Here is a 19887-nt window from a genome sequence, read left to right as displayed (position 1 = left end):
CTTTGTTTTAAGGTGGTATGTGTGGAGGTCTGGTTGAGGGAGGTTATTCAGACTTTGTTTTAAGGTGGTACGTGCAGAGGTCTGCTGAAGAGACACTGGAGCTGAGCTCGGTTTAATGGTGGTCTGTTTCTCTGCTGAGAGATGAATGGGGGTCTTTCAGAGCTGTGGGACATGTGGAGCACAATGGCTCAGAGTTTTACTGCTCAGGCCTGAAGCGTGCGAAAATATTAGACCCCCTCACAGCTGCATGGCTTTATTGTCTCTCTCACTCACTCTCACTCACTCTGTCTTTCTCTCTTACACACACACACACACACACACACACACACACACACTAAACATCGCTCTTTTTCTTTCTTCCTCTGTTTTCATGATGATTAGACCAATAATAAATGCTCCAGAATGACTTGGAATAGAATGTCTTACATTAACTTGCATTAAAATATTTGGCTTGTTCTTTAAACAGTTAAAGGTTTAATGCATGTGCACATATCTCAGTAACACTAATGAGCTCTGGGCTCATCGAGAACCTGACCATGGTGAAACAGTCACAGAAAGATGGTGATTGCACTAATGGAACAAACAGAAAACATGGCTGAACAAACAGTGTTCAGTGAAAGTCAAATAAAAAGAAACAATGACGGTTCGTAGAAAGATATTGAGCTGATTATATGATTAAAAAGCCCTTTGTGTGGTTGATATCTGATGCGTATGTATGTGTGTATATGGAACACATGGAATATATATATATATATTGTATTATTATTATTTATATTTATTTTAACCTTGGCAGCATGGTGGAGCCTTGCTCTGGGTGGAGTTTGGTGTGTTCTCCCCGTGTCCTTGTGGATTTCCTCCGGGTGCTCCGGTTACCTTCCACAGTCTGAAAACACACGTTCGTACATGGATTGGGGACTCAGAGGTGTGTGTGAATGAATGTGTGAGTGTGTTTAGCCTTGTGAAGGATTGGTGCCCCCTCCTGGGTCTGTCCCCGCCTTGCACCCAGTGATTCCAGGTAGGCTCCAGAACCACAGCGACCCTAAAATGGATAAGTGCTTACAGACAATGAATGAATGAATGAATGAATTTTAACCTCAACTATTACAAGGTGACTCATTAAGAACATACTCTTATTTACAGTAGCAGACTGGCAAACAGCAAGGGCTACCTGAGAATAAGGGGAATAAAAGAGGATATATAAAAGGAAGAAGGGCCAGATAAAGTATAAAACATTTGCTTCATGATTAGATGCACAGGAGTCAAAATTAATAAACACATTTTGCAAATTACTTTATTGTGTGTGTTTGCGCGTGCCTTTATTTTGCTGCATTGTTTTCTGGTCTAACCAGTTTCTGTCCTTTCATTTTCCTTCTTTCACTACAATGGTTTGTGTTTGGGAGGAGTAATGTAAGAGTGTGTCTGTGTGTGTGCTGACGTATGGGAGACGTTATCTGCAAGAGGCTGGTGTTTGTTCAGGCCGAGGGGCTGACGGATAAATGCCTCATTATTACTCCCTCTTTACACTCTAGCCATTTTTTTTAACACACTCCCAGAGCTTAAAAAAACTCACAGAGCCGTGGCTATTTCTGACCAAGCCGAGTGTATGACATCACCGAGCACAGGGAGTGTTTTAGAGAGATGAATGCTCCATAGTGAATTGGTGGTTTCACACTTAAATGTATCCATCAGTCATTTGTTCAACCTCAAAACATAGAAAACAATGTTTATTCGTGGGACTATTTACTGTTTTTACATTTTACTCAAGTACAACTCAAATTAGCTTTGTAGTGAAGTCCCTGAATGAGTTTATGCTCCATAGAGCGGGTCCCCTAAATGGGGGTTTAAAACAGATTTAGTACAGAATCCCTGACGCATCCAAACCTCAAGGTGTCGGTATATGGCTTTTGGTTTCGTAACGTGACTGGAGAAAATGGACGACTGCACTTTTAAACGCCCTATTTGAGGTGAGGTGAAGTGTGTGTCACCTAGATCTAGATTATGGCCTTAAATTCAGAAGAAATATTAACAACAATGTATTAAAACCAAAGATTACTTTCTCAAAAAAAGTAAATAAATGAAATTAATAAATAAATGACTATAAATAAAATCATGACTGGAATAATGAGGAAATTCTCGAAAGACAACAAGCTGGGTCTGTTCCCCTTTGACCCTTAAACCCAGTGCTCTAACTGCACTGTGTGTAATGCCCATTGACCCCACCATTCATTTCTGCCTGTCATTGTTACGAGAGTTTAAACACCCCACGCTCATGATGCTCAGGCTTTTGCCAGAATTGTTCGGACGAGTGGAAACTCCCTGAGCTTTTCAGATTGCGGCAATGAACTGATTTGACATTTTCTGGGTTTTTAAGTCTGGTTTTATGTTGCTGCGATTTTTACAGCGATACAATGTCTGTAACCTGACGAGCCACAACATTAAAACCATTGAAATGTGAAGTGAATGCATTGATTGTATTGATACAGTGCACTCTGTCAGAGCAGCAGATGAAGAGTAATGCTGTAATGCACATGGTTTGGTCAGAGCATCAGCAAAACGTCTTGTGGGGTATTCCTGGTGTGCACTGTTTATTACCTGCAAAAATTGGTCCAAGGAAAGATGGTTCCAACTGTTTATTGATGCACGAGACGAGCGAATGGCTCAGCATGAGCATGCAGTCCTTAACACAGCATGCTGCACAGACCTGTGCTTTCTGACCCCTGTGTATAGAAGCAGCACTAACACACGTAGCAGTGTGTGAAATGTAATGCTGAAATTAATTTGACCTTACTGCCCTGGTTTATCTTGAATGCAGCCGGTGGAGGAAGCAGCTTGAGGGCAGAGGTGTGTGAATTAGTCCAAGGAATTTGCCCCTCAGTGACAAGAATGAAAGCCCTTATTTCAACTTCTGTAGCTGCCTCTGTGTGTGTTTTTGTGTGTGATCTCCGTCTGGTTACCGCACCTCTCAGAAACACGCCGCTGTGTTTTGAAGTTCAGACGGAGCCTCGCCGGCTGTGGTTTCTTTGTGTAATGACCTTGTATTTAGCTGCGTCAGAAATGTCCTGTTCTCTAACGTTGGAGGCAGGATACACACCCTCAAACAATTATTCTGCTCTTTCCATTGCGCTGAAATGTCCTGGCTGGATTTGCTGAGTGTCATATGCAAAACTTTGGATCAGGCCTGAAAGATGAATTGTTGTTATATAAGCCTCGCAATTTGAAGGAGCCTGCAGTATTTTATTCTATCCAACTGTCACAACATAGGCACATTTACCTTCTATAACAGTTAGGGCAGTCATAGACAGCCAAACATTGCACTGTGTACATCACAACAACCACAACAACTACTATTTCTGCATTCCATTTCAACCCCAATGTCAATATTTCTAAGTTCCAAGTAGGAAATTTCAAAAGGGAAACCCCCACAAATAGATTTCCTATTCAGAAAGCCTCACCAACCTCAGGTTCAGAATCCACGCTGGCTGCACTTCACATCAACGTTGTGTAAAAGCAGTGCTGTTATATTATTTATTAACACATCTCTTTATTTGTGTCTCGGTAAAACAGCACTAGGTGGTATTTGTACCTTAGAATTACAGCACAATAATTGTGATGCTCCACTGTCGTTGCTACCGCAGGCCCAGCTTTGCAGAAATTACACTATGTAACTTCTGGAGGAGGGTAGGTCTTGGTTATAAAATCAGACCTAGACCTTAAAACTGCAGCTGCAGTAATGATATTTTCTCCAAATCACTAGGGCTGGATCAGACACCATATTTATGTATGTTTTATTTGGTGTTTCTGTTTATTCAGAGGTTAATATAATAGAAAAAATGTATATATGTCCATTTGATTTATTATGTTAATTTATGCAAGTTAAACAAGCTTTTTGAAACTGTGTCCAATTCACTATGTTCACTACATTCAGTTCAGATTCCAATCATTTTTACTGACGTCCAAAATCAGCAGCACTATAACAATCCACAATGCACCACAGTAAGTAGCACATGTACAATGTATCCTAGCAGAGTGCACACAAATACCCACAAGGCACCTCATTGTTCTCTTTAATGATTCCTGCACAAATGGTGGCATTTTTTTTTTAATGCAATCAAGATGTGACCCGTGCTGGGATCGAACCCACAAGCTCGAGACACTGAGTGAATGCAGATGCTGTTAAGAAATATAGAGTGAACTTGTCCCAAATCCTTCAGTACCTTCACAAATAGTGCTCCCTATACCTGCACAGTTTTTAGTGACCCATAGTGTCTGACAGCCTCTTCAGAGTAGGTTTTCAGACAGTGCTAGTGAGGGTGTATTAAAATGAGCAGAAGTGTGTGTTCTCTTCCCATATTATCCTGAATAAAGAACTGAAATATGTGTTTTTTGTTTCTCAAAGGTTTATGTTGCTGAAAATGTCCTCTAAGATGACGAGCTCTAATAACCTGGCCCACGCGAAAAGGACAGTCCACCAACTTCGAGTGGAGGCCAGTATCGAGAGGATAAAGGTGTGCTTTAGATTGTGTTCCAGAAAACATCTTTATTCTTTTAACCATAATTTTTTAATTGTTGTTGGCTAAAATATAATACTCTTGTTTTCTAACGCAAAGAAAGCAAGGGATGTTGTTTACGTTGTCTATAATCCTCTTCTGGGTCAAACCTTTCTCCAGAAACATCCTGGACAGAGCACCAGTCCGTCACAGGGCATCACACACTCACCTAGTCACTCGCACACTCACAGCTGTGGACAGTTTCACACACTCACCCAGTTATTCACACCCTCACACATGTGGGCAATGTCACACAGTCACTCCACCTACCAAACGATGTGTTTGTACGGTGAAGAAAGATGTACACTGGAGCAAACCCACACAGACACTGAGAGAACACAGTTTCCATGTATTTTAATTTAAGATTATGATTGATGCACTAAATAATTTCCTAAAGTATGGGACTGAATCACTATGGATCTGGGCTGTACAGCTGTAGACATTTCACTTGGTAAATTAGCCCAGTACTGAATTCTGTATGTATTTCTAATCCCTTTTTTTTTTCGTGCTCCTTATCAGGTGTCCAAGGCCTCTGCGGACCTGATGAGATACTGCAGTGAACACGCCAGATACGACCCTCTGCTGATGGGGATCCCAGCCTCAGAAAACCCCTTCAAGGACAAAAAACCCTGCATTATATTGTAGTGGCCCACTTCCATGAGTTCCCTCTTATTTAATTAATTCCACTCAACACTGCCTTAAAGTCCAGATCTACTTAAAACCATGCAGAGCTTTTCTGGGCTGAATTTTAGACCCAGTTTGAGTTACAGTATGTCCGTGTCAATCAGTACTAATCACTGAAAGATTGGCGTCCCCGTGCCTTTAATGCATCTTTTTCGTATTTTCTTATGAGTAGCTTATAGTCTGTGTGTTCTGTTTGTTCTGTTTGTTCTGAACCGAATGGAAATCATTCCAGGAAAAGACTCTTTCCTTAACTCCATTTAACAAGTGTTAAAATTGTCTTTTCCACCATTTTGTGCCATTTGCTCATTAATTTTTGTTTGACTTTACGACGTTAAACAGAGAGAATCCTGAATAACTAATGGATATTTTTAGCAGTCCATTTATTATATATATTCCACCCCAAGAGGCTTGAAAACAATTTCACTGACAAGTTTATTGCTCATGTCAGTTATAATGAAATGTGGTTTTCCCCCAGAGTCCTGATGGTAAAAAGGAGGTAGAAGGTTTCCGCGGGACGTTTGTAATACATGTATTTACTAATTGTGTGGTATTCTAGTTATCAGTGACCTTCATAGCAAAGGGACTGGTCTGTTTTAAGAAAGTCAGGTTTCTTAACATAAATTGAACTGGACTTGTTTTATTGTGGACTAAGAAACCTCCCATTAACGGACGATGGGAGGGACTATATCAATGTGTAGGTCAAGTAACTGCAGTTTTGTTTGGAAAGTGAAGAGAGAATGATACTATATCGAGAGTGTTATTCATTATGAATGGGGAAATTACAGCAACTGTCATTTTTCTTGCCTTAAAGGGGAGTTCCACTGATTTTATTTACATTCCTGCATAATTCCGTGGTTGAGATGTAAACAGAGTGAAGGAGATTGTGGCTAGTTTGGCTTTAAATGCTCAGTTCTACATAAATATCCTGTCTGAATTGTTGACAGTGGTGACGAATGGAACCAGACGACCACTTCTAAAATCTCTCCACAGAAAGTTACAACATGCTATGGTTAGGAATATACTGCCATGGTCATGAGACATTGTTCGAGAAAGTTTTTATCACTTCATTCCTGTTGAAATGATACATGCAGGATGTTGTAAGGCAAAGTAGTTCCCAAAGAATTTATACACCACTATTTCCCATCATTATCATCATAATTATCAATCCCATATATAGCTGCTTAGATCTCAACCACTGAATTTCCACATGACTTGCTTCTGTAAAAGAGAAACAAGTGCATAGTGCCTTTCTGTATTTCAAATGCCTTATGTGTACATTTCATGTGCCTTACAGTACCCTGCTGAAATTCCTAAATAGAACCAGCTGCAGTGTGTGCCAATTTGAACCAGGCTTTTGCTTCAGCCTTGAGTTTCTGACTGGGCTTAGATTTTTAAAGGCCGGCAGAACATATTTCATCGTTAAAACTCTTGGTTTTGCCACAATGACCTGCGGAAACTAAAGAGTGAACTGTATCATCTCTGCTTCTGTCCATTATCATCAGTGTTTACTTCTGCTTGCGGTACAGAGTGAATTGTTATGGTATTCTGTCTAAAGAGGAAACACCATTACCTTTCCTTGGCTTAATGACCATTGTGGGTTTAAAGAGGCCATAAGCCTGAGGTTAGAAATTTGGGAAATTCTGGAGTTTTCTAAAAGGCAGAGAGAGATGTGAGTAATTGAACCACCAACACACTTGGCCTTGTGTGACTTAAAAGGTGCGCAAAAAGTGTTTTTGTCACTAACTCCTGTATTGTCCTCTTTTGTTCCACATTGTGAATGGTTCAGTAGTTGCTGTCATGCCCATATTAGGACTTCCAGGTCTAAGTTGCTTTTCTCTTTGGAAAAAAAATCACCACTTCTCCCCCTCCTCCTGGGGATTGATCCAACAGCCTTCTGGTCTCAGGTCTTTTTCTGTAACCTTTAGGCCTTAGCTTCATGGATTAATATAGGACTAGATAAAACGATGCTTTATTTGATCTCAAATGAAATAGCAGAAATATGAAGGTTGCTAACTGCAATCTAACAGCTGTTGATTTAATTGACATCACTGACCAGACTGGCAACTACCACCACACTAACCTGCAAATGTCATCAGTGGTGGTAAAGCTGCTGTGGCAGTTTTAAGTTGTGGTTTCTGGAACTGGTATTAGTTTAGAATAAGTTTAATAGTAAACTTAATTTCATGCAACATCACTTCATCGGTGGTGTGTTTGAATTTCAGCTTCTTAATGATGGTAAATGTTGGCTCCTGTGAGATTTGTATGGAAAATCTCACAGCAGTGTCCTACAGCCATTTGTTTTCCCGTAGAGAAATGTGCTTAGACCCAAAGCTCTGTATATAGGCATGACTATGGCCACAGAACGACACATAAATTCAGAGGTTTACTTCAACTTAGCCAAGCTCCTCCCACAAATCTGTTGTTTCATAGCAACGGTTGCTAGGTTGGACAAGCTTTACAGGACACTGGTAAAGGCTTCTGTTGAATGTAATGGGAAACTGTAGTGATCTTTGCTGTTGGGGCTGAGTTGAGGGTTGAGTGTCTACGATGTTAGGTACATTTTTGGGATTTTGGACAATTGGCATTTTATTTTTAATACTTAGGAGACCCTGTGCTATACATCAACGTCCTCATGCTGTCAGGAAAAATGGTAACAATGTTTTGGCTTGCGTATGATGATGATGATGGTGGTGGTGGTGTGATTGTGGGTGGTGTTTGAAGCTGCGTGATTACTGAATTGTGATAAATGTATCTTATTTGTAAGTTAACTCTTTCCTGAGTGGTGAAGGTTAATAAAGGTTTTCTGAGCATGAATAACACAGCCATGCATTGCCAGATTTTACTGATGTGGTTGGATAGATGAAGGCCTGTAAATTAAGGCATCTCTGGGCTATGTTGTGAACCGAACCGTGCGATTAAGGCTAAAGGAGCTAAAATGTTGTGCAGCGCAGCTGAAGTATGTTGTTATGAGAAGTTGGAACAGACTGAAGAACTGACTTTAAATGAAGGTATTGTGATATAAACCAAGCTGTATGTACAGGTTCTCATTAGATTGAATGGGGGTTTTACCTGTGGTCTGCAAAGCTTTTCCAACTTAGCAATTTGCAGAATGAATCACCACATTGCAATATCGGTCACAAAAATTGCAATTGGATATTTTCCCCAATTGTTCAGCCCTACCACTTCACTGTTAAGCATCTATTGGTTATTGGTTTTACGGGTGGACTGAAGTATAATTTGCAGCAGTGTAATAACCATGTCAAATTTGAATTTGACTTCCATCATGTTACCATTTTAAAAACTAGCCCTTGGCATCATCTCCTCCTTTAATCGTAATTAAACACAAGTGTTTTCGGGAGAGAATTAAACCTCAATACACAGTACCAGTCAAAAGTTTGGACACATCTTCTCATTAGTCATTGGTGGAATAGGGCTGGTCACTGTATAGAACCGTGTACCAGCTCGTACCTCTGCACAACCCAAGTTATGGTCTTTAACACATTAAGAAGGCGAACAATTCTATAAATTAACTCTTGATGAGTCCACAGCTGTTCACTGAAAACCATTCCAGGTGACGACCTCATGAAGCTGATTGAGAGAACGTTGAGAATGTGCAAAGCTGTCATCAAAGCAAAAGATGGCTACTTTGAAGAATCTAAAGCATAAAACACTTTTTTGTTTACTACATAATTCTATATGTGTACCTTCATAGTTTTAATGTCTTCCATATTCATTTACAGTGTCGAAAATAATAAAAATATAAAACAAAGAAAACCATTGAAGAAGATGTTAGAATTTTGGCCGGTACTGTACATTCACAATATGTGGAAAATGGCCCAAAACAAAGGAAACCCTCACTGAGTGGGTGTGTCCAAACATTTGACTGGTACTGTATTTATGGAACATATAAATATACAGTGATGGCAGTGGTAGCGTGTTTATATTCTGAAGGCTTTGGCTGTGGACTGATCTCGACTCACTGTGATTTGTGCAGATCAGAATTTTCTGCTGTATTTCTCTCGTCCTACCCACACACCCTCAGAACAATGTCCCTAAAAAAGATTTTATTAAAATGTCTTAATGTGAAACCTTCTCTACAGGATTCTGCATCATTTTAACATGGTCTTTCCAGAAAAAAAACCTCAAAATGTGTGTGCATACATACTGTAAAACAAGCTGATAAATCCACCATTTCAAAGTAAACTTTAACTAAACTTACCGCAATAAAATTCTTTTCGAGGAAGCGGTCCGGTGTGTCACCACTTCTTTTAAGTTATGAAATATCAATGATGCTGTTTTTGACTAATAACTCAATAACTGGATCTTAAACTGTTTCACAACACATCATGACATCCACATTTAACCACCTCACCACATCCCACCCACTCCCACTCAGTTAGAGACGAAGGTCATGTTTTGAAATTATAGCCAAATGTTTTTGTTTGTGTGGGAAATTTGTTTGTTTGTGTTTAAATTTGCCTTTATTTAAACTATTACACTATTAAACTATTACAATGGGAATTTGAAGGCTGAACTCTAATATGAATATCACATTTAATATGGTGATATTAATAAGTCTAATGTGCTAAAACATAAAAGTATGCATCTTAAGTTTTTCAGTACCTGTTATGAATAATTCATAGTAAGTACTGAATAATTCATATTACATCCTGAATAATTACTAGCAGATATTATATAATTAATAATAGATACTGGATAATTTATAGTAGGCACTAAAGTACTCATAATACATTTATTCAAGTATGCATCTTCAGATCTGTTTTTCGGTATCTGCCCTGAATATATGGTTAAGTGCTATAAATGATTCAATATCTGCTATGAATAATTTACTATCCACTAGTAATTATTCCTTATTTATTATGAATTATTCAGCATCTACTATGAACTCTTTAGTAACATTGCTATATGCAATTTTGTTTCTAAAGCTTTACTTAGAACTTCAAAGTGTTTATTATAAATCTTGTCACACATTTCTTGACAGTTAAATTCTGTCTGAAACGCCCTGTATCTTTGCTTGTGCAAGGACCCAAAGTGCTCTGATTTAGGCAGATTCACAAACCTGTGTTAGAGCATGATCAGCGTTAAAATAAAGCATATCCTGATTATTTTTAGATTTATATTTACTACTGTTTAAATATCGATTTATATTTGCTCTCAAGCACATTTGTCGCTCAATAATTACACTGTTATTTGAGACAGGAACACTGGAATGGCCTTAGACCAGAACTTCCTTACATGGGCATATCCCTGACTACAGAATGGTGTGTGAAATCTATTGCATGACTATGTGTAATAGTTTTACTGTGGGCCATAAAGCAGCAGTGCTAAATCTAAAAGCTGTAAAAGACCAACAGTAGATTTACTGCAGCCTATAATCACATGCTATTTAGTCAGTGCATTTTTCTATAAATAATATATTAATATAACCAGTAAATGTTGTATTGGCATCAGCAAATCTGTGGCTTTCACAGTGTAGCCATGGTTCTGTAGCACATGGGACTTGCAGAATTGCGTTACATTACTGTGCTGAATGTGAATGTGTCAGTGATGTGGAATGTGCTGATGTTGAAGTTGAACCGAGCTTATCCCAGCATGCATTTCTCTGCTTCCCACAGTGAGAAATTCATGCATTGCTCCAGCCTCTCAGACATAGCCTTAAAATACTCCACAAAGCCAATACCACCTTTAATTGGACACTCAAAACTGCCTTTGTTTAGCAGTTACAGAGAATGGGACTAGACAGGACAGGGAGGTTCAGAAATTGCAGAAATGATTTATAATGCATTAAATATTTCAAATCTGACACGTTTAGTATCTTATTCTTCTGTCTTTCTTAATGTTACATTTTCAAAATCATTGTGATATTCCACTGAACTGTAATAAGGAGAACAGAGCCACTGTTGTTGCTACTCTTGGCTCAGCACTGCAGAAACTGCACTGTGTACCTTAGGAGGAGGATAGGAGACAACCCCACCTTCCTTTTTCTGAACCTTGATTGGAATGTGATGTAAAAGTGTATTAACAATAATAATAATAATAATAATGTGATTATAATCATAATTGTAACAGATTTCCTGTCATTTTGATTCATTTTACATGAACTCTACTTGGAATTAAAATTTTTTCTCTTTTTCATTTATCGTACCTTTGACGCTCACATGCTGTTCAAAGACAACCATGGATCTCCATTTTTATTTTACTACATCATTTGAACACAGTAGCTGTCCTTCACAATGTGTGGAAATTTCACGATGAATGGGCCAATAGAAATACTCCAAAATGACGTGGAATAAAACATTTTCCAGTTCTTACAGTTAAGTGTTTTTTCCTTCTCATGTAAAATTACTATTTGGAGATGTTTTTCAATAGTCAGTGATGATATCTGTTAACATTTCTATTTTGAGTGACTGGCCAACATTCCAACTTCAATGCGATGGGGCGGAGTCAAAATGCTGGTGGCTAAATAGGTGGATTTGTGTAAATATCCTGAGTTATTGTGACATCACAGAAAAAAAATACAGCTTAAGTTTCCATAAGTGGACTGTATGCACTGAGGTAATAACAACACAATTTCCATGAAATGGGCTCTTCAACATTTTAAACACTGTGGTTTACCACCTGAAGTGTGGCCATGATGAAAGTGTCTGAAAAGAGCTTCACAGAGATGATATTCACTGACATTTTTGCAGCTCACAGACAGTGGTAAAGTAAGATCTGGTTTGGGAACGTTTATGACTGGAGAAATTTGATATGCACAGTCATTCTGTGCTCGTATGTGAAAGTCCTGACAAAAGCTCCTCCTGCATCACCTGCTCTCTCTGACACCTGTGAGCTAAAAATAGCCCTTTCACAAGGCATGAATGACATCAGAAAACCAGATTTTTCCATGTTGGGGCGGGGAGCTTTCCTAAAACTGCCCTGAAACTGGCAGGGCACATCAGTATGCATTCATACTTACTCTTTGTGACCACAAATGTGTCGTCCAGCTTTTATTAATCAGGAGTTTGTTGCACTTTGGCTGCAGTGACAGCCACTACTTTTGCTGGAACATTGCTTTGAGGATTTGAAGACAGCCATTAGAGAATGGTACTAATGTTGGATTTTTAATTCTGGCACTCCGTCTGATCCTAAATGCATTGGGTAGCCCCATCCCGCAGAGATAGCACTTCCAATGTTAGGGCACTGCTCATGTGCAGCTACTCCGAAGTGTCACATTTTGCTTTTAAACAAATGAATGCACAGTTGAGCTTACACAATGGGTTCACTGGTTTAACGTTTAGAGAAGTAGTAAAGTTCTGATGAATACACAATACACACCTCAGGGCCAGAAAGGATGGAAAGATTTGTGGAAATTGTAATTCAAACAGGGAATTGATTAGCGATTGAGGACTTTTATTCTGAAAGGCTTAGGAAAAGTTGCTGGATGCTACTTTTACATTCCATTACCATTGCACTCACTGCCTGTATTAAGTTTTCTGAACATCTCCAAAAGTTCCTAGTCTCAAACTGGCCCTGTCCCAACTTTTTTGGAGCATCAGTGTCATTAAATATCTTTGTACTGTTTTGGTTGAAATACAGGTCGAAGCAGGTGCAAAGGAGTGTGTTAAAGCATTAATCACAGTGAAATTCCATCTCTGTCTTCGTCTTGTTACTGAATTACTCGAGCACATGATTCTTACTCCTTCCACGAAAGTGTAAAGTCCGGGGAATCATGGCCTCTGGGTTTCTGTGTATAAAGTGGATCAGTGGCTCGTGATCATGACTTTGCGGTTGGGGATTGCCTGCCTTACCTTAGCTGTGACATCATGTCTCATAGCTTCCAAGTGTCACACTTATGTTCAGAAGAGAGGCTTGCACACGTCTCTCTCTCTCTCTCTGTAAAACCTGCTCTAACTCTAATGTTCATACAATTACTGCCACTCCTTCAGTGGTAAAGGTTAATAGAGAGAGCAGAAGAGAGGGTTTCAACACTGCTCTGCCAGTCTGTTGTGACTTTGCATAACATTTTACACAAGGAATTTCACTTGCTCAACAGACCTGGACACAAGCGCCAGTCCGTATCCGTGTTCTGTATTCAAGCGCATTCCTGAGGTTGGGCAAGCTGCAAAAAAAGGACACAACCCCATTTAACACAATGAGGACATCTGCTTCAACAAATATGCCCCTCTAGTCCATACTTGGCATCGGACAATGTGACCTTAAGCTCATGTGCAGCTGCTCCAGAGCGTTCCAAGTAATTTCATGCAAAACTAAAAAAAAAAATCTGGCAGTGTTTTAGAGTCAGCACAAAGCAGCTGTGCAACTGCGATGGATTATTGTGAGACGTTGTTGTAGCTAATTAAAAATGAGGCAACATAAAGACACAATGTGTCTATGACGTGAAGCACTGAATTAAAATAGCACCCCCAGATGGTGCAGTTCCTGTGTGTGAGTGAATGAGGCACTTCTGTGAGGTGGTTTGCACCAAAACATTAATCCTTTGATTGTTTTTTCACGTCAACTAAACATTTGATCAAAACTCGACAGGTCCCCTGTGCCTTAACAGTACTTTCATGTTAGCTTAGCATTTTAATCTATTCTAAACACTAATCTCAGCATTGTCCTTTCTTGTGCATGCAAATAAAATGCAATGAATCTACAACAAATTTGCCCCTGAGCTACTGCAGTGTACGCCAATAATATTGTTTCTTGAGTTGCATGTTTTCTGGCAGACACCTTTTATTACACAGGTGTATCAGGGTCAGACGTTATACATTTAAATTCTTAAATTAGCTGATGTGCATGTGACCCGAACACAGGGAAAACAAAGCCTGTAACACAGTGCTGAGGGTTCAGCTCAAAAGGGAACTGTGTGTAAAGCTGAATAGTCTCAGAATCGCTGACCAAAGCACAATGACCTGAGGCTGTGGGGCTATTGTTAGACTTGGAGGTCAAAGAGGCCAGAGTGACTCCCGTGATAGAGAGAAAGAGAGAAAGAGAGAGAGATGCACCAGAAGAAAAGGCTTAAAAATCAATTATTTATAATACACTTTATTTCATCACAAAATACATCTGTACCATTCACAGGTTCTAGTATAAAATCTTTTAAACATAAATATGTTCCTGTTCTTTTGTTAAATTAATAATAATAATAACAATAGCAATAATAATAATAATTTAAAAGAGTATAAAACCGAACAGTTAACTCAAGTAAAAACAAAAACATCCATTACAGGAAATCTTGGAAAATAATTCCTTCATGTTTTCAATGGTTTCTGAAGCCCTTCCCTTTTTAATGAACAGTTTATATTAACAATAATAAAGATGTTAACACACTGTTTCTGCAACAATACAAATAAACAAGTTTCCTGAAAAATATGAACTTTAAATGTGTTCAGAAGTTCATTGCCACTGGACTCCTCTCTCTCATTTTGTCCCAAACTCAAATTCCTCAAAATAAATCCCTCAGTGCTCAGCTCTGTTCATGATTTCTCTCAGTGTCGGTTGTGTTTCTCCAGCTGAAGATGTTTTCATCTTCTCGACTGCTGTGGAAAGCAAAAACAAAAAGTCGCTGAGTCACCTCGGCCGGTTGCCAGATACGAGTTCCCTCCTCCTCGATGACGACCAGGTCCTGGATCTGGTCTTCAAACAGGGACTGGCCTTTTTGGTGCATTTTCAAAAACATTTTCTGCTTTTTTTTTTGTTTCTCCCCCAAATATTTCTCCTGAAGGGCAGGGGTTTCTTCATCGTTCTGGAAGGTTGATGATGGGAACCCACTGGTCCATGCAGCGGCTCTCGTGGCAGAAATGGTTCACTTTCCACAGGGCCTGGCTGTTCCAAGTAGATGCCCGAGGACTCTGAGGGAGGAACAGAAAGAGAGAGGATATTAAACTCAGGTCTTTACTCCAACACTTTACAGCGGTAAATGTTGATTACATATCAATGAAATACTTTTATTCACAATTTAATTAGGTATTTATTATTAATGAAACAATGCCATATGAACAAAGACTAGTCATTAACTCCATCACTAAAGGGTTAATTTACAGTATATGTCCATTTTAACACTTTAAACTAAAACATTTTAGAATAACCCCATGTAATTCCTATAGTTATTAATAAAATTTAGAATGTAATCATTTTCCAAAGACAACCCATTTTCTACATTAGAAAAACCTGACTATTATTCAGATCAATCAAGTTTAAGCCTACAACAAAACTTTATTTAGTTCATACATAAATCAACAGAAAAATTTCATGCAAAATTATTATTAAAATGAATGTTTATCAGACGTTTACATTACAGTCGTGAAGCAGGCCGTGGTTACGTAAGCCTCTCATTAGCACCCTGCAGTCGGACAAGTCAGGGCAAGTTAAGCTGTAAAACTCCCTACTCTTCAGGTGTCCCACATTTCTCTCAGGTTCACGTGCTCACATTTGGCTGCATTTCAAGTTTTTTCCTGGAACTATTGCTCTACTGTTACAACATAATCATCGCTGCAAAAGTGATACCACCTTAAATCTGGTCAATGCCTTTAATTCTGTTGTCGGCAATTTAACTAGGAGGTTTATTTTGACACTCACTTATCTATTTCTGTAGAAAAATGTCTTCTATTGTTGTTTTTACATTAAAATAATCTATATAAGAGCTTGTGAAACTTGATCTGCCAAAAGAACAAAAGCATTTTGATTAAACATTACCTGGCGAGATCAGATGATGTTTAATTGTCCTTTTGTGATTCATATTTTGGATCTCACCAGTATTTAAAAAACACTGGACTTAAAGACCAGCTGTAGGCTCGATTAGTCCTGTTTCTCTGGATTGTATGGAGTGTTGTTAGTGATAGCAGTTTTGAAATGTACCACTACTGATGCATAGCTGTGATATATTGGTAAATTTATAGTAAATTTAAATTATTTTATTATTATAGTAATTATACTTTTGTATACTATGAATGTGTAATGATTGCGATATATTTTATCCTTTCCAGATAGCCTTATCGCTAACTGAGATATACACTATTTAGAAACTCAATTTTATTTAATATAACCGATAAATACTCACAGTGACCAGAACACAGTGCAAGTCCATCTGTTCTCCTCCGGATTTCCCCCCTCCTCCAAGGATTTCAGCCAAACGCCTGGTGTTGTTCACCCTCAGGATATCAATATCATTCTCACAGCAGAACGCCTGGATCAAAGTGAAGTGAATCTGGAGAGCGACATCTTTCACGTCTTCGTCGTCTGTGGCGAGGATACACAGCACAACGTTGTCAGGGTCTCTGTCAACAGAGAATAAAAAAGCAGATCCAGGGTTCGGACGTTAGACTTGTGAGTCTCTGTGTCTACATTTACTGGAAGACATATTTAGGTACCTCACACCTCTGGCTTTTGTTGGTGAATACTTACACATTTAGTGACTTGGCAGCTTCATAAACTCCAACTGTGATGCAGCCTTGGAGCAAAGCCACGCTGATGACCTCCTCAAGAGCTTTAGAAACAGAATCCATTCTGAAAAAAAAAGAAAAAAAATGCAATGAGGAACATGTGGAGAATGAGGAAAGAAGCTAATTAATTTAGAAAGTACATGAACCATGAAAAGGAAGCAAAATAAGCAGCTGATTCTTGCTGAAGAACCACATGACAAAGAGGAACAGGTGATAGAAAAGGAAGCAAATGCTTTCATTTTTATTATATACTGGTTAAACAGAAGCTAGTGGTACTTCCAGGGAACATTCGGTTGTCTAAATTAGACTATTAGTTTACTGCAGAAGATGAGAAAGCAAATATGTGTGGACATTTTTACACAATGCACGAATATTTGTGTTTTCTTGGTAATGTCACACTTGTTGCATTAACTTAAACTAAAACTAAACAAATGTGTTATGTATGTGGATCTATAACTCAAACTTATCCCAACGTTATGCCATTGTTTATTGTATATATCGCCCACCTCTACAGGATAAAAATGTTCTATAAACCCTATGTATGGCTTAAACTTCTGTGGACCATCCAAAAATAACGTTGACCATGGTGAGCTCAGGCTCATGTGCAGCTGCTCCAGAGCCTCCACTTTCAATTCATGCTTCTCTGAGCAGATTAAACAAACTTTGTGTGTGTTTTTTTTTTTTTTTACAAACTTTTGCACAAGCACTTAGATTTAAAACCAAAGGTGGGTCCAACAGCAAAAAGTAATAGCTAACTTATTCTGAAAACTTCAGTTTGACTCACTTTGCAATAGTTTAGATATTTTTAGTCAGGCGTGTTAGTTATAAAAGTGATAATTATTATAAATTGTTTAAATAACGGAATCAAAAGAGCGTTTACATAGAACTGACATCAAGACGATGGCTACAAGCGCTCGAAATGCAAAATAAAACGTACCTTTCTACAGAATATTCTCCGTTAAGCTCCTCAAAAGTCATGTTTCTTGTTAAATCCAGCACGAATTGAAGTAACTTCGCTTCAGAAATATTTGCGCTGGACGGTAAAATCCACCAAGCAACTCTTAATTCCCTCTCGTCTTTACTCGGTCGCCGGTCAAATCGATCCAACTGTAACCGGCACCCAACTCAACAGATAAAGATCCAGTTCAGGGCTGTCAAAATTTGCATCTTAATCCTGATTGGACGTATGCTAATTTAGGGCTGACATTCAATGGCTGTCGCGGCAGTGTTCATATTCATTAGGTATATGGTAATTAGGTTGAGAAACTACTTTCTGCGCAGATCCTTGTGCATGGTTGTAGCAACAAGAGCAAACGACTCTGATTGGTTCGCTGTCGTTCTGAGGGCGTGGCTTGTATCCAAGACGGTCACGGGTGACCAGCTTTTGCCCTGGCATGTTTTGTTTAGTAGACCGGTATAGTACTTAAATAATTTTAAATTAATTAACATTGCGTTAAAATTATTAGTGAACATATGAATACCAGTGTAAACCATCATTTGATAACGTTTTACATATCTCAAACAAATATATGATCAAGTATAAAACTGGTTATACAAGACAGAAAACATAAACATAACCACTTGCACAACACCGCCTTACACTATACTATCACTACTTATATGAAGTGATTTTCTAAGGAAATGTAATTTTCTCGAGGAAATTACATTATGTGTATGCATAAGTAGCTATACATTTTTGTTGTTATTAAACATTTCTCGCATTGTCCATAAAATAAAATCTTGTTGCTGTGGAGATGTCTAGCAACAGGCTAATCACGTTCAAACCAACGTTTGTTAATGCTGATGAAACACACCAACTTGTGCACATTTTATCTTTTATTGCAATTTAAGTGTTTATTATCCCACTGCTGGGGTGTTTATAGTCTTTACCATAGTAGTTTTAATATTATTGAACATTTCAGTTTTTCCAGCCACCTCACCTCAGAGGTCCCTGGGTGAACAGATAATGGGGATCAAATCAAGATGACTATGGGCTTTAGGTGGCTATTAGAGGGAAGGACATGAAGAATATCAGACTTAGAAATAGATTAAAGAGGATGCACTAAAATTAAAGCATTAATAACACAATATAAAATAATAAAAGTGCATTGCATACTGTTTTACGCTGGATATTGAAAAGGTTAACAAATGACACGTAGCATATGATATACATTCCTGTTTACAAATGGGCTGCCCACACTGGCTCAAATTTCAACCCCCCAGCCCCATCACTGACCCTGCATGGCATGTGGAGCAAATATTTAACCATGAACAAAACTTACCCAACTGCTGCCCATTTGGGCAACTCATGGGGGTGTTTGTTGTGTTGTAGCCTCCATTTTCACCTGTCTGACTGAGCCAGTGTGTTTTCCTCCGTCAAAACTTCTTTCCTCAGTCAGGCACTCTTAAAACTTAAGAAAGAGTGACACCATGAGGCCAAACAAATCTTTCACTGGTGCATTCTCAAAACTTGCTGAGCTTTTTCGAAACACGAAATACGTTCATAAAACCTATTTTAATTCAGTTCGGTATTGGTCATATTTGGTGGTAAATTAGCATAGATTGCTAGCTAGTTAGTGTTAGCTTAATCCTTTTAAAACATTTTTGCTACAGCAATGTCCATGAGGTGATGATTCACCACATAATCACCATTTAGTCTTTTCAGTACTTACTAAATTATGTGTTCTGTAATGTGTGTATTTATTTAATCATACTTTGACAATACGAAATATGCTGTTTCTAAGACCAGATAAAAAGACGTGACCACCAAAAAGAAATGTATCACTAAGCGTATGATTTATTTGCTCAGTTTGAAACACCATCACACTATTGACCAGAGATAAAATAAGAAATGTGCAGAATCCAACTCAGTGGCTGCAATATTAACAGAAACCCTGTGCCACATATTATGTCAAAAAAATCTAAACATTGAGATTAAAAATTGAAAGACGAGGTTTTGTCTGAACGTGTGGGATATACTGAAAAATCGAGTTAGAAACGAACAGTCAACCTGGTAAACTGTGCTTTTCTTAGAAAATAATTGAACCGCCAGGTGGCACCACAGCCCCACAGTAAATCAGCCCTGTTTCTTTCACTCGCAGCGACACTAATTCATCTGAATACAGCGGCCTGAGGATATTATTCATACCAATTGACTTTTAAAGCAGTGAAAGTTGTGATTTATTCTGGTCGTAGATAAACTGACCTGA

General features: G+C 38.5%; 2 protein-coding genes across 5 annotated transcripts in view; one reads left to right on the top strand and one right to left on the bottom strand.

Moving 5' to 3' along the window:
• Positions 1 to 11487, top strand: part of LOC136678342 (guanine nucleotide-binding protein G(I)/G(S)/G(O) subunit gamma-12-like) — a 29489-nt gene extending 18002 nt beyond the window's left edge. For both annotated transcript variants that reach the window (XM_066656366.1, XM_066656367.1), the window contains 2 exons: positions 4397 to 4505; positions 5067 to 11487. In XM_066656366.1, the coding sequence (XP_066512463.1) occupies positions 4401 to 4505; positions 5067 to 5192 (231 nt within the window). In that variant the 5' untranslated portion in view covers positions 4397 to 4400 and the 3' untranslated portion in view covers positions 5193 to 11487. The remainder of the gene's footprint in view (positions 1 to 4396; positions 4506 to 5066) is intronic.
• Positions 11488 to 14286: 2799 nt separating this feature from the next.
• Positions 14287 to 19438, bottom strand: LOC136678315 (growth arrest and DNA damage-inducible protein GADD45 alpha-like). Of its 3 annotated transcripts, XM_066656328.1 has the most exons (5): positions 19351 to 19438; positions 18961 to 19089; positions 16641 to 16742; positions 16297 to 16513; positions 14287 to 15088 (listed from the first exon to the last, which is right to left on the bottom strand). In XM_066656328.1, exons 3-5 carry the CDS (start codon positions 16739 to 16741, stop codon positions 14975 to 14977), a joined length of 432 nt encoding a protein of 143 aa, XP_066512425.1. In that variant the 5' UTR covers position 16742; positions 18961 to 19089; positions 19351 to 19438; the 3' UTR covers positions 14287 to 14974. The 3 variants fall into 3 exon arrangements, with proteins under 3 accessions (XP_066512425.1, XP_066512424.1, XP_066512423.1); XM_066656327.1 differs by lacking the exon at positions 19351 to 19438 and having other exon boundaries at positions 18961 to 19152; XM_066656326.1 differs by lacking the exons at positions 18961 to 19089; positions 19351 to 19438 and adding an exon at positions 17616 to 17794.
• Positions 19439 to 19887: the final 449 nt, after the last annotated feature.

The sequence above is a fragment of the Hoplias malabaricus genome, chromosome Y (genome assembly GCF_029633855.1).
Source record: "Hoplias malabaricus isolate fHopMal1 chromosome Y, fHopMal1.hap1, whole genome shotgun sequence".
Lineage (NCBI taxonomy): Eukaryota > Metazoa > Chordata > Actinopteri > Characiformes > Erythrinidae > Hoplias > Hoplias malabaricus.
This window is presented reverse-complemented; position numbering and strand designations above follow the sequence as displayed.